This window comes from Thunnus thynnus, chromosome 11, assembly GCF_963924715.1.
Source record: "Thunnus thynnus chromosome 11, fThuThy2.1, whole genome shotgun sequence".
In the NCBI taxonomy this organism is placed as follows: domain Eukaryota; kingdom Metazoa; phylum Chordata; class Actinopteri; order Scombriformes; family Scombridae; genus Thunnus; species Thunnus thynnus.
This window is the reverse complement of record NC_089527.1, coordinates 27433820-27449573: the sequence shown is the minus strand read 5'-3', so window position 1 is coordinate 27449573 and position 15754 is coordinate 27433820. Positions and strand designations below refer to the sequence as shown.

Genomic DNA, 15754 nt, shown 5'->3' with positions numbered 1-15754 from the left:
TGATTGGTACGAACCACCGGTGGTTCGGACACAAGCAGCACATAACTTGAGCCAAACAAGATGGTTTCTTGCATGATCTTGTGATCTCGTGAATCCAGCTGCCTTGCAAGGTAAACCAATATGTTCCAGTACCCATAAAGATATTACTGTAAGACCCATCATTTGAATTCTGTATGTTTGTTGTACTTCTATCAAAATGTCTGGTCTGCTGTCTGAATTACTGCACTGTAAACTGGCTAGTGATGAGCTTGAATCAGAACAAATGTTTGCTCTCAATGGTCTTGTATCCTCTATCCACCGCATTGCTAACAATATTGCAAGCATTTTTTCCTGTGTAAAATGAGATGAAACACAGAAACAATAAATGCTACTCCTATTTTATTAACTAAACCTTTTGATGCATCTTTGTAGATCTGGACATAACTGTGATAACTATCAGTATATGCCTGTATGGTATGTGAATTATAAATAAACTCCCTATCCTTGTCCTTCTTTTCTAATAATGTAAAATGTACTGTGGCATCCGTAAGTATCCAAGGTTATATTGCTGGCAATGGTACTGTTGGACTAAAGTTTAGTTGAGCTGCTGCTTTCTGTGTCACTATCCATCCCACTGAATCACAAAATTTCCTCCAAAAGTTCTTGTTTTATATTCAATAAGATTCTGAAAACTGTTATTCCTTTTTAACATTTTAAAAACTTTATTTCAAGACTTAATTGCTTTATCATATTCCTTAGCACACACTGCTACAGTACTGTGCACAAGTTTTAGACACTTGAATGTTTAGATTCTTTTCCATTATGCAATTGCAATTGATTGGTCCCAAATGACAAATGACTATGTGAAAATCAGCTACATCTTGATTGTGCCTTACTGTGTTGGTCATGTGTGTTCCCCTGCTAGAAGTTGAGCATAAGTTGGCGAAGTTGTCACATGATATATTCAAAATCTTATTACACTCAAAACAAATCAACACATTTGTTTAAGCTTTTATTCATTGATGTTGCTAGAACACCAAGGGAGGACGTCCAGGTGACTGCCAGGTAACATCTTGGACATCACTACAACTTTCATCTTGGAGCTATTTTTGAACCATTAAAGGATGTCTTGAGGGGGAAGTTCAATATCTTTGCTGGTTTCACTCTTGTCTCATCACAGGAGATGACGGGAGTTCTGCCATCCAGCCTTAAGTCATAACCAGCACTTTAGATCCAGGGTTAGTTCCTTGGAGGGGTTTTTCCCTCCCTCGGCTTGACCAAATGGTCAGCTGTCTATGCAATTAAGTTGTCCCAGATGTAGATCCCTATGCAGTTAGCCTGCCTAGTTAAAATGGCTAATCCAAAGGGCTACTTTCTGTATTTCCTTTCTCACTGACTCAGAGAGGAATTTGAAGAGATTCATATAAACTGTATTATTTTCTGTAAATCTACAGAAAATAATACAAAAGGAACATGGTTTAAAACTTTTGTACTGTCTTTTACAGAAACAAAAGAAATTTTAAAAAAGTAGGTAGTAGCCTATATATATTTGACACATGGAGAAGATATTTTTCCATCCCATTAGTCTCCCATCACTGAAAATCACTTCAAAAAGAAATGACCCATTTCATCAAACAAAAATTATTTTCCCAGTTGTCCATCATGGTCACAAATGGAGGTTAAAGGTCAGGGGTTGTGGTCTCTGCTTTAGTGGGATTTAGACCCAGTAGCTGTAACAAAGTGAAATAAGAGTATATCCACGGTCTGGAGATACCCTGAGTTTTTTCCAAACCTCCAGCCTCCAACAGTAGACCCCTTTTAAAGGCCAACTGCTGCTGCAAAAGCGCCATCTGTCTGCAGGGAGGACAGAGTAAAAGAGAGACAGAGTTAGAGAGTGGACAATTATTTTAACTTAAGTCTAACACTCTAGTCTCCACACAGGACATATTTCAGCTGGTCTTTCAATTATCAACCTTATGGAACAGATACTCTTCTTCTTTCATAAATACAGCTGTCTATGCTTCGCCCTTGTTCCAGGTTTAATCTTTTTAGACTATTAGTCTATCTTATTCCAGTTTGCCTGTATGATGATCCGCTGTTGACAGACCTACCTCTCTAATTCCCTTCTGTGCTGTTGTAACTGGCACAGACACCTAAATGTTATAGCGCCAATGTTACAAAGACAGACACACACACATACCTGGTGAGTAGCTCCGCCTGCAGTCTGGACTCCTCTGCAGCCCACAAAGCGGCCTCTTCTTCTCTCCTTTTGCGCTCCTCCTCTTTATTCCTCCTTTCCTCCTCCTCCTGCTCCTTCCTGCGGAGGTACTCAATCCTCTCACTCTCATCCATCTCCTGTAATCTCTTGGACTCCTCCTCCTGCCTCTTCTCCTCCTCCAGGCGCAAACGCTCCAGTTCAACTAGAGGGGAAATGTAGTTTAATGCAGTAGTTTAATAATAATGAAATCACCACCAGTATAATCAAAAGTGCAGCTGTGACCTCACAAGAAATCAAAATTGCAATGTGACATCAAAATTGATCAGAAGCTGCAACAGTTAGTCGATTATTTGATCAGTTGTCAACTATTAAATTAATCGCCAGCTATTTTGATAATCGATTAATTGCTTGGAATATTTTTTTAAGAAAAAAAAGTCCAAATTCTCTGACTCCATTTACTCAAATTTGAATATTTTCTGGTTTCTTTAGTCGTCTATGACAGTAAACTGAATCTGTTGGACGTGACAAAACAAGACATTTGAGAATGTGATCGACATGTTTCACCATTTTCTGACATTTTATAGAACCAAACAACTAATTGATTAATCGAGAAAATAATCGATAATGAAAATAATCGTTAGTTTCAGCCCTAACTTGACATCAACATTTTCCAGAAGTGGGCCATCAAAGTTCAAATGTGATGTCAGCATTTATCAGTAAAAGCACATAATGAAATCACACAGTGGCTTGAACATTAATCAAGTGCAATGTGCCTCTCAGGTGCATAAGGCCTCTAAATTACTGCTGTTACTGCTTCAGTATTGTGATCATTTTTAAGATGAAGAGAGGTTGTCCAAATGATCTTGGACAGCAAATTCACACTGACATTCCTCTCTTCATTGACATAAAACCAAATGCTACATTAATGGAAGGATTAGACAGGTACTGCCAGATAGTCAGTATTAAAAAATATAGGAAACTAGATCAAGAATATATACCATATATAGGTTTACTGTATGTCTATACAAAGCATCTGATGTTACACAAAACTTTAAAGTAGTGTTGAAATCGCCATAGCTTATTCTGACTGTCTTCATGAAGCAACTAATTGCCTCTTTGTAACTCCTCTCCTACCTATCTTCCCTTTGCTTTGTTCTTCACTTCCTCTTTCTTTTACTCCTCCTCTCATTCCCACCTTTCCGTCTCTGTTCCTCCTCCTCTCTCATCCGCTGGAGTCGCTCCTTCTGCCGCCTCCTCTCCTCTTGCCTCCTCCTCTCCCTCTCTCTTTCCGCTTGCTCCTGCCTCGCTCTCTCCTGCTCCTCCTCCTTGCGCCTCCTCTTCTCCTCCTCCTCCGCCAGCCTCTTCAGTCTAAGGTTGAGGTTGGACAGTAATGAAGTGACAGTGTAGAAGTTACACACAGGAATTTGGAAACTGCACAATTAATGATGGCAGCAGTTAACATGTAATTACCAGTTATAGTAACAATCATGCAAACATGCCCCAAATACAAACCTTTAAAATAACAATGAACTGACGAGGATTTGTTTACTACTCAGGTTGTGTAATGTCTTCTGTGGCTTTAATATGTCTAATCGTTTATTGCTATATCTCCACATTTTTGTTTTACTGAGTTCATCTTTATTTGAATAATTTTGTGCCTTTAGAGATAAATTAAGACCTGAGCTCCTCAGATCTCTTCCTCCTCTCCTCCTCTAGCTCGCTCTTCATCCTGTCCTCTGTCCGCTCCCTCTCCTGCTGTTTCCTCTCCTCCTCCTCCCGCTCCTTCCTCTTTCTCTCCACCTCCTGCCTCCGTCTCTCTGCTCGCTGGGCCAGACGCAGGGCTGCAGCCTCCTCCTCCTCCCGTCTCTTTCTGGCCCTGGAGGACTGAAACACACATAGACATGGACTCAGTATAGAACGCAGATACTCTTTTTAACCTGTTTGGATATTTAATTAATTTAATAAGAAGAAGTGGACAGAGGTAATTAGGTGGTATTATAATTATAACATTAGCAATAAGAATGTAATAATTACATTGATAATTTATGTTAAATTATCATTCAAACAGTGTGTGAAAATCAAACATAAAACAGGGTTAGGGTTAGTGCTGTATACATGTGCTTCCTACCAACCTCAGGCTTTACTGGGTTCAACATCAGCTGTTCCTCCTTTATCATGACAGTTGAGCATGATGACAAGCGACTACGAGAGGAAGCGAGACCGTTGGTACTGGCTGGTACCGCCCCCTCACAGGAAGACACGTCGGACCTTTGTGAGCTCCTTTGTTGGAACTGAGATACAACAGTGGACCTGCATGAACTCGCTGATCGGACGCTGCTGTGTTTGTCTGCATTTGTGAGGTTGTCATCTGTGGAAAGATGGTCTGCATCTTCCTTTGAATTTCTATTAGTTTCATTTTGTCTTTGTGTAGCAAAGGAGCTTCTAGTGGATTTTAGGTGAGACTCTTCTTCCATTTCCTGATTGAGCTCCAACTCTTCTTTCTCCAGGATGTCCTCAGGTCTTCCTGTGAGGAAAGGAAAATTAAAATGAAAGGAAAGTATAGTAAAAAAAAAACACTATTCTGATAGGTTGAGTTGGGGTAGAACTGGTTGAAACAATGGGCCTACCCCAACAAGAACCCAATGAGAACATTTTTCTTATACTAAACTTCTCTTACTTGTTTTCAGTGAGGTTACTCATACAAGTGTTCCAAGCCAGATTCATCAAACCCTCTCAGCTGGACAAATTTTACATAAATTGCTGATTTCAACATGATGAATGCCACCTGTTCACGAGTGGGTGCGCCTTTGTGAGGTTTGATCATTAGCATAATCAACATCATATAAGGTGACGTGCTCCCCTCCGTTTCATTCACAAAAATGTTAGCTGAGAGTAATAAGGAGTCTTACTGTTGGAAATCAACAGACAAAAACATAACAAGTTTAGCAGTGTCAGTAGTAGGAGACCCAAAACAATTGAAAAATGTGAATTGGCATGTCATCACAGCAGCACTGTACAGCAACAGAAATAAAGAGGTTAGATGCTAAAAAGCAAAGCGGTTGATGATTGGAGGCAGTCAAGGCATGTGACAGTCAGAGATATTAGACAAGAGAATGTTATAACCTTACAGTAGGTGATGTTACACTGTCAGCTGCAACAGTAGATGATACTGGAGAGAGACCCACAGAAAGATCCTGCGGCAGCTGTCAGTGTGAGACGAGTTTTCAACAACTGATGAAATCTAGAAGTTGCTTTATTGAAATATGCCAATAAAAAAATAAAATTGGCAGCCATGATGATAATATGGTGAACACAATATTGCATTAAAATTTGCCTTAATTCATCCAAATTCATTCAGATAAAGGAATTATAATTATTTAGTCAAACAAGTGTTTGACTTGTACGACAGGTCTGGACCACTCTTTCTTTCTACGACAGAAAATTCTACGACATCTAACATTCTAGACATCTTAAGAAATTCTTATAGACATCTACAATACTTTTATATCATAAATGTATTCTTGATACCACCTACAAAGCAGCGTTCACTGGCCTTGCCTTTGTTAGGATTTGATTTGATGCTTCTCATCTTGCTTCTATGTATCATATTTCTAAATGCATTGGTGCTGCATGGATACTCTGTAACATCAATAAACCTATGCAGTATCACAACATTACCATATGAGAGAATTTCAGGTCACAGTTGTTAGGTGACCGTTACAAACAAATGTCCTCAGATTACATGCAATGTCTTACCAACAACTAACTCTTTGTGTTTCAACTTCGCTCTCCTTCTCCTTCCAGTAGACTCTCCCTTTTGCTTTGTCAGTTCTCCTCGACCGTCTCTCTCCTCATTTGTCTTCACTTTTCCTCTCTCTCCTTCCCTGTCTCTCATCTTCTTTTTCTGAAAGACAGTGACTGCAGCTGGTGATTGACAGAAAAGTAGTTAACCTGAATGGCATCTATTTTTTTGCATTTCTTTAGATAGATACAGGTATTTCAGTGTATATTTAAAACATTCACAACATTTAGAGATATTTTATATACTTCATATATGTTTAGAAGTATTATTTTAGTAGTATTTCTTTTTCCAGTCCATAAAATTTGAGGATTTACTTAAGAAACTGCAATAATCCCATCATGCTCTGCTGAAACTGAGCAGACCACAGCGGCCACAGCTACCCCACTGCATTACACAGCATGAATCAGTCAGTAAATCAATCAGTCCTCACCAGAGAGGGGAAAGCAGAATGGTCCTGATTCTCTGCCGCTTCTATCTTGGTCCTCTCCTCTTGCTTTTGGCTCCTGATTGGTTGAGCATCACTCCCTGTTTTCTGTCTCTGCCATTTTCCTCCTTTCCTCTTCTTCAATTCCTTCTGTCCATCTGCTTCTGCGCTCCCAGTTTTCATCTCCCTTTTCCTAAATAAATAGAGGACATGGGTGTCAGTGTGATTATGTGTGCAGTCTGTTATTGTTAGTTAAAACATCAGAAAATCTTACAAAGAGCTATTTAAGTTGTGTTTTAATCTCATCAGAGTCTGTGTGCATTCCCAGTTCACCCTGTGGTTATTGCAGTTTCCCCAGTGTTGTTCCTCTTGGTGTTCCTCTTCCATCCCTCCACAGCATCCTCTGTTGTTGCTTCATTTAGGTTGATGCTCTGCCGGCTGGAGGATGCACTACCTTTATACAGCAGCTTCTCCCTGTACAGACAGGAAAAACTCCAAATGTTTCAAATGTGAGTCAATTTGAGTCGATAAATAGATAAATAAATAAATAAAATATCTAGGGATGTCCCATCAAGTGTCTTTTTTTGCCCAATCCCAATATGAGTCCTTTAATGTTGGCTATACTCGATATACAGGGTCCAATACAATATACTGTATTTACCTAAATGTTAATTACATATTAAATATGTATCTAACATATTGAAATAAAAGTTGTAACTAAAAAATTTGACACACCCTATTTTTCATGAACTACTTGATTGAAATACTGAAGGTCCTGGTTCAAAACTATTTTTAAAGTTTACTGTATAAACTTATTGATAGCTTATTGATATGATATGAATGACAGTTTAACTTGGGGAATGCAACTCTTGAAATTGAAGTGATGTGATCAGTTAGATCAGTTAGATGTTGTGGGAACTACAAAGACACTCAGTCAACTCACAATTATACAGTGGTGTTACAGAGTAGAGGTTCTTCCCTCACAGGAGATCTTTGAGTACAGACACCAGCTACAGAGAGGACTTTAACCAAACAGCAGCTAAGTTTAAGTTTGGCCTCCCATCAGGTTACTCATGGAATTAACATTATTTAGCAATGTTTCTAACTTGAAAGAGGGAAAGATAACAGATTTATTAGCATTGGTGCTCAGAAAATCTGTTTATTTTCCCAACCTCAGTTGATCTGCGTCATTGAAACCAACAATCCATTAAAATATACCCTGATCAGCCCCGACATCTCTAAAAATATCACAGCTGATGTTGTCAACAGTGGTATTGCGTTGATTTGCAAAATCCATCTTATCAAAAAATATGATGGATTACCTGGAACATGTCCAATTCAAAGAAGTAAAATAATTTTATAATAATGTGCTTTTTCAACTTAAGATTGATCCACATGTGCAGACATCTGTAAATGTCCACATTGTGAAATAGGAACATCCAAATTACAATGTTTGCTTTGATTGATATGATTAACTGAATTCTAGAGTAAAGAGTTTTGGTCTAATGACAGGGTTGGCGGTTCAGTCCACAGCGCTTCCTGTCAGTGTCTTTGGTCAGGCCAGCAGGTTGCATGGTATCTCATCAGTGTGTGAGTGTATTTGAATGGGTGAATAAGAGGCAAATTGTAAAGTGCTACATAAAAGCAGCTGTTTACAAAATGAGATGGTTATCTTAAGTGCAAAAGAAGATCCTCACCTCAATTCTCTGTCTTTGAGACCAAAAATTATGTCAGAAATCTTGTGTAATCACTAACGAAGCCATTGGTTCTTAGAACATTTTTGAGTCATTCTCTACTGATACCTTGAAGCATCCTTCTTGCTTTTCTGGGAAATCAGACAGATTTAGTATACATTTACACATCTTCAGCTCACAATTAACATAAAAGTATCAAGTTAAAAGTGAATTACACCAACCCTGGCTGGTGTGATCCAGACAACTGGTCAGTCTGTCCAGTACTATACAGCTGTTCCTCTTCCTCCTCCTCCTCTGCCTCAGCGTTGCCTCCTCTTGGCTCCCTCACCAGTTCCCTCAGTGGAGGCATCCTCACATTTTTTTTACTATCTTTTTTTTCCTTCTGTGTTCCCACCACTGCCTCTGTACACTTTGTTTTTTTCTTGTTCTCAGCAACTGGAGCAACAAAGATAAAATTTGAATTATATTGACTGTTTTACTAAACTGAAATGATTTATAGTATGAAGTTAAAACAAATGATGAATATTCAAAATGCTTGTAAATTTCTTCAACTGTCTAGGTAATGTCTTTTATAATGAGTTCTGTATTTGATGAAGTGATTACAGTATCATAAGATTAAGAATTTATGATACGAAAATAATTGTTTTACATTAAAATAACTGTGTGCAATGGCTCTGGTTTAAATAAACTTTACTGCACCACAAAAGGTAGTGACTCATATCCCGAACAATATCGGTACAAAGACAGCAAGTCCAACCATAGTAAATGTGCAGTGGATGCAGAGTTTACCTGGGAGAGTGTGTCTGCTGGCTGATCCTGCATCAGTCTCTGTAGATCTGTGAAGATCTAAGCGCTGGTTGGAGAACAGAGTCGGATAGTTCAACAAATAGTGACATATTGTATAGACAGAAGGGATGCTTAGTTTCTATATATTCTTATTATTAGAGTGTTGCTTGGCTCCATCAGATTGCACTGAAAATCAGCACATTCTGCAAACTGTTATCTACAGAGAGGTAACTGACAAATTATGATCAGAATCAATCATCATGATTGCAAAGCAAGCAATAGATGATAGATGACATTACAGACATCAGCTTCTCGTTGAAACAAAATCATACATTATCATCAACATTTACATCTTCTAGTGAAAACCAAGGATAAAATGTGCCCTTAAGAGAAAATTCTTCCTTCAAAATCCATTGAATTGTTTCAAAAATGTGTGCCAGCAGTTGACACTTTGGAGATTCATGTTTTTTTCAGGATGGCGACAATATACTTTATGGCATTTGTTACGAATTTGAGACATGCTGAGGGTAATTTTCAATTTGCAATATGACCCCCTTTATTGAAATCCTGTTGACCCACTTAGCTTAGTTTGCAAATTAGTTAATTGTCTTTTTTCTGTCAAATAAAAGCTGTTGTATTTAATTTAAAATGTATGGACGGGTACGCTCCCCTGCTACAAACTGACCAACAGATATCTGACATCCTGTTCTCTGGGAGATTGCAGAGGAGCAAAATCACAAAAACAGAAACAGTGAATATAAGCTAATGAAACATGTTCAGATCACTTATTGATATGACCAGTCTTTGGGCTTGCTTGGATTGCTAAACCTTTTAAAGGTGTGATTCTGTCAAAAAATACCAACTCACCTTATGTATTGACTGATAGTGCTGACTGTCACCAGCAGGAACATCTGTGTTCATCTCCACCTCTCCCTCTGCACGAAGAACATATTAAAGCAAATACATGGTATTTACTGACTTCAGTGGAAGAGACTTTTCTCTTGCATCCCCAATTAAAGTAGAAGAATTCCATCAAACACATGTGAGACAGACAACTGAAAAACACAGTTGAAACACTTGTTAGAATTTGTGTGTATGTGTGTGTGTGTGTATGTGTGTGTGTGTGTGTGTGTGTGTGTATGTGTGTGTGTGTGTGTGTGTGTGTGTGTGTGTGCTGACCTGTGTGTGTATGTTCAGGCTGCAGCAGAATGACCCAGGGTAACTTCTCTCCTTCTGCAGACAAAACCTGGAGAGCTGAGAGACAGACAGACAGACAGAGTGGGTCATTGTGTGAGAATGTGCCATGCTCTAATGTTGTATTCAAATATTATTTACAGTCTAGAACCTCTTCTTAACAAACTGAAAGACTCCAGCAGGTGAAGTGTGTAGATTTTAGATGTCGTGAAGATGGAAGTTTAAACATCAAGTTAAAACTTGATGAGCATACCTTGCTCCTGTTTGTCACCATCACCCTGAGATGAGTCCTGGTTGTTGTCATACAGTGACAGTTGAATGATTTCCCCATCAGGACCCAGAATCAGGCTGCCAACAGATCTTCCGTTCTGCAAATCTGACAATACACAATTACTCTGACAAGCAGAAACATGGACCCTTTTGACTCACGTATTGACTTTTGTAATTATATTTACTGTATGTCAAAAAAGGGAGGTAAGCTGGGTGGAGAAGTTGAGTCAACATATATGCATCTGTGACAAATTGCAAGCTGTGACTTTTTTTTAAATTAACTATTAAAAGATGAGGTTTATGTTGTTGCTGTGTAAAAAAAAAAAAAAAAAAACTACTGTGATAACTCTAATGCAGGCCATTGAAGCAGGTGAGCAGGTGATATGGACGGGCAGGAACACACTTGACACAACACAACCCAACACAAAAGGGAGACAATGGTAGGTTTGGAGAATGGCAGGGGTCTTGGGGAAGTTGAATCTGAGGTTGAAGGGAGAGTTGAAGACAGAGAGACAGTGTCCTCATGACAGTTCTATGATTCACAAGATTACAAGAGTTAAACAGAAACTGAGAGTCCAGATAACATTGGGATTCACATACCTTTTCCATGTGAGCTTGCATTAAATTCATACAGTGGCTACAGTGGCTACAGTCAATGTCTAAGTTAACTCTGAGTGTCATGTTTTCTCTCAGTGGAGTAGCTGCCCATACCTCTCAGCTCCAGTGGTAGAATGCCCCTAACCACGCCTCTGTTAGCATCAGTGGATTCACAGGGATCCTGGAGGTCAAGTAGTCGGTTCTGTAAGAAGGCTAGAGAGCTCTGCCGGCCTGGGCCTCTCCGTCCAGCAACGCAACCCAATACTCCTACTGGAGGAGGAGGCTCTGGAGAAGAGGACGTAGAAAAACAGAACACAGAATGATGAGCATAAGGAACATAATGGATATACCTTTGTAGAAAATATATATATTAATAAGGATGTAATAATAAGGATGTAGCTCAGTAGCAGAGTTTGTGCTTTACATGCATTGTCTTAAAGGACGTGAAAAAACAAAAGGGTAAGAAAATAAATAATAACATCATAACAACATTAAAAAACTAAAATCTTACTTTACTAAGGTTCTAAGGTACCTTGTAGAGTTTTTTTTTACCACTATTAGTGCTATGGAGCAATTTTTAAAGAGTTCCCATTTTTCTTGTTCTTGTGCATGTACACGGTGATGCACACGGTGATGCACTGATGAGCATATGAGTGCTGTGATGCACATTCCAGTAAATGTGTATTGCAGGTGACTTTAATGTGGCAAGAAATGCAGCAAGAAGAATCAGGTTTGCAAAAGAATGAAGGAAATGTATTCAACATGTTTTTTAGACCTCAAGGATACACACAATAGCTAGGTTTGCATCCAAACCTCACACGAATTTCTTCTGCTGATCATGACCTGATTGTGAAGTTCCTTGTCTTGCTTTTTGGTGCCATAGTTCACAAATGAAAATAATTTCTCATAAACTTGCACCTCCTCAGTACAGGTGGAATTCATCAAGTTGAAACAAACAATTTACAACAAATGTAAGCGGTTATGAGGTTTTGCTGAATCCCACTTGGAAAACTTGTATGAGCCTTGTAGAAAAAAGTAAGAGAAGTTTAGGATAATAAATCAAAAAGGTTCCTGCATTCGAAAAAATATACAAATACATTTATTGAGGACAATGGACTTCTCATAGATCCATCTATCTGACCCAATTTATGTATATATGAATTTATTTCTGCATCAATTTATGCATGTATGAATGTACAGTACCTTCCCCTGGCTCCAGCAGAATCATAGAGCCTTTCTCAGAGTGTAGCCTTCCTCCTCTTCCCAACTGCCCAGTCTCTTGTTTACAGTATTGTCTGTCTGTTTTTTCTCTCCCTCCTCTCTTTTGACAAGTTATTTCTTCTGAAATACAGATGGAGAAGGGTGAGATTTTCAATCAGCAATAACAATCAATACATTGGCAATAACAAACCCACATAGGACACATGCCAAGTCTGGTTTTTGTGCTCAGTGTTCCTCAGTGTCATGAGTTGAATGAGTTGAAAAGAAAATACATATATGTCCTTCACCTGAGTCAGTGTGTGTGTAGTCTTCTTCTGTGTGCATCTTTCTTACCATCTTTTTTCATAGGAAGCAGCAGCGGAAGCAACAGAGGCTGTTGATGGGGTCTGCTCTGATTTTCTTGAGATTCTGCTTGTGTTTGGGCATCTGACTGGGTTTGAGCCTGGATTGCCCATCTGGGAGCAACAGTAAGGCTCTCTGCTATGGGAGGCAGACGCTGGACATGGTGTTCATCACTGCTGGGGCCGTCCCATCTTGGCTGAAACGTTCAATAGAGGCATGTCTGCTATTTAGAAGTTTTTCTTTCAGATGATGCCACAGGAGGGAAATTAGGATTTCAGTCATTGTTTCAGTTAGTGTGTTTCAACTTGTCAGGAAATTGAACAACACTGATACTCTGGCCTGACAGTAACTGTTGTTGAAGCTGCTGTCTTAGACAGCATTCAAGCAGAAACAGCACTGTATGAAAAAACAAAGCCTCATTCATGTGATTGGGATGACTCCATTGATCACAAAACATTAATGTGGATTTGCCAAGTTTTGAAAATAGAGCAGAAAAGGTTGCCAGATCTTATAAAACTTTCTATTTGGGAAACCTTTACACCCACTTACCCTGTCTGTGTTCTCCCAGCAGGGCCCATGACAGACTGAAGATCCCACTCTCAGAGGAGGAAGGAGCAGGCCTGTGTGTGGGATAGGGCACCAGATCATCAGGGTTATCAACATTTAGAGGAGGGAATGGGTTTGTTTGTATTCATTTTCTGGGGGTGCCGCTGCTGCTACTAGGCCGATACCTGAGGTACTATTTGCTCCAGGCTCTGTGTGTGATGGCTGCTCTGTTCCATATAGTTGGACTAGAGAGGAGAGAGTCAGAAAAATGGAGCTTTTAGCCAATATGCTAATAAGTAAGATGAGCACACAGACATACACACAAGGATAGATTTTCAATCAATCCGCTGGTTTTAAGTCACCAATTTATGTTACCACACACACACCTATCCTCCCATGTCTGTTCCTTGTTATTGATCTTTCATAGTTGCCTTTAATACTGGTTGTTCCATTGTCTCTCTGAATGGAACAGCCTCGATCATCTACTGCATCACGGACATCATTCATGTTTGGATGATGGATCTCTCCTCCTGTACCCATACTGTGGTGATTTATTTCACTATGCTGCAAACTTTCACTATGTTGCAGATTCAGGTCTAAGTATGTCTGTATGCGGTAGAAAAGACATTAGTAACATCAAAAATATGATTGCTGTAAAAGATACACAATCCTCATAAATTTCCAAAGATAAAAACAACATGAACAAAAGTCTTTAGACGGTAACTTGTGTCATTAGTGTGTTACCTGAGGTTCCTCTGGTTCTTCAGGGGTCATTGCTACATGGTGTACCCAGAGCTGGGGTTCCATCTGTGGTGTTGGAGTCCTGGAGACACTGGGTATCTGAAGGAACAGATCCAGCCTGACTCTCCTCTTGCTGCTGTGCTCCTCCTTTTTATCTGCAGAGAAACTTAATTTTAGGGTACGTACAACCATACTAGGTTGATTTCTGGAAGCCTTTGTTGTATTGTTGTTGACTTTGTTGTATTCTTGTACTTACTTAGTTTGTTTCAGTAAAAAGCAAAGCAGGACTTGTAAACAAAAGCCACTTGACTCAGACTTCATGAATTTTCAAGAGGAATTTTCTGTTTTGGACCTTTAATCTCAACCCTAATCTGTTCATGTATCAATTCATCTGTCCATCTTTTTTACCTCCAGGTTGATTTTCCAGTTGTTCAGTTTTTCTCTCTGCTGGAAGCCACTGTGGGTCCAACTGGACAAGCAACTCTTGACTGAGTTGTTTTTGTGTGGTGCGAAATGGCAGAGTAGTGGGACAATGAAGGTTTGGAGGTGCAGGGAGGTGAAGAGGAGGTAAGAGGGATGGAGCAAATTGAGAAGAGGTAAACTGGAGCAGAGAGAGAGAGACAGAAACTGCATTAACCAACTGTTGGCCACCAGAGGGCAAAAGAACTCCAACACAAGATAACAGACAGGCAGCCCTTCCTCATTATCCCATCATGAAGTCTTTATGGCTAAAGTGTTGGTGAAGGTTTTAGCAAACAATCATCCCACCTGACAAATGCAAGTCCAATATACACTCTCATTTAGTTGCTAACCTTTTCTGTCTGCTGTTTTGAAGCTGGGCAGGTATGGTACAGTGGGTTTATCAAAGCTTATTTGCTAAAAACAGCTACCTGCTGCTACTGGAAATGTGGTCAATGAGAGTGGTGAGACTCAACAAACACAAAAATGTGTCAAAAACCAAAGCAACAAGCTAAAAGAGGCTTTAAAGCTCTGTAGAGCTGCAGAGTTGGGTGATTATGTGCTGCCGGTCTATGGTTGTAAGCAACTACTTTTATATTATACAACATGCATTTAATTCAACGTTAACATAAAAAATATTGATTAATTGATGTTTATTTTAACTTGGTAGATTGTTTTATATGACAAATTATTTTTATTATATTATTATTATTATTAAATATGCACAGACAAAATCTTTCTTTCAATAAGTACAGAATCTAGATTTACATTATACATACACTACACAATATGCATGCATACAGTATAAATGCATGCAAAGCATTAAAGAAGTTCATCCTAGTCTGTTCCACCTACCTGGTTGTTGCTGTAGCTCAAAATGGCTGCTGTTAGCTCCTTGAGTGTGCTCAACTGCTGTTCCACTTCCTGCGTGTACCGCCGAACAACTCGCTTCTTTCTGTCTCCAGCCTGTGACCCACACTTGGTTTCCATAGTAACAAAGTCCTCAAGACAGAAGACGGTCGTAAATCAGCTTGAAAGCATAACTTTTGGTTTCAGTTTGTCAAAAGTCTGGGTTAGATATAAGTTTTTAGTTAGTTATGCAGTTGGCTTGTCAACTGTATCTGGTTATGTTTCCCCTGCTACTTTATGACATATAGGGTATCTGTAGCTACTTGTTTAGACACACACACACACACACACACACACACTAACACAAACACAAACACACACACACACACACACACATACCTGGGAGTACAGCAGAAGTGGCCCCCTACGAGTGCTGTAAGTCTTTGGAAGTGTTGGTTCTTCTGCCCCAAGCAGGTGGCCACTGTTGGACAGACGCAGCACTGAGTCCTGGGATTTCCAGATGTAGTAATCCTATTGGTCGATTGATGGATTATGTTGATTATATAATGGATGAAATGGTTGATTGATTAATGAATGCATGGACTGGTTCATTGATGGATGTCCATGACAAA

General features: G+C 39.3%; 1 protein-coding gene across 1 annotated transcript; it reads right to left on the bottom strand.

Annotated features, from left to right (window-relative positions):
- Window positions 1-768: 768 nt before the first annotated feature.
- Window positions 769-15263, bottom strand: LOC137192056 (glutamic acid-rich protein). Its single transcript, XM_067602593.1, has 22 exons — window positions 15129-15263; window positions 14223-14415; window positions 13818-13969; window positions 13460-13679; window positions 13259-13318; window positions 13077-13147; window positions 12519-12723; window positions 12168-12305; window positions 11079-11249; window positions 10351-10473; window positions 10083-10157; window positions 9771-9838; window positions 8907-8970; window positions 8339-8552; window positions 6757-6897; window positions 6430-6616; window positions 5954-6101; window positions 4330-4721; window positions 3876-4081; window positions 3393-3628; window positions 2180-2399; window positions 769-1833 (listed from the first exon to the last, which is right to left on the bottom strand). The coding sequence occupies exons 1-22, from the start codon at window positions 15261-15263 to the stop codon at window positions 1659-1661; spliced, it is 3594 nt and encodes a 1197-aa protein (XP_067458694.1). The 3' UTR covers window positions 769-1658.
- Window positions 15264-15754: the final 491 nt, after the last annotated feature.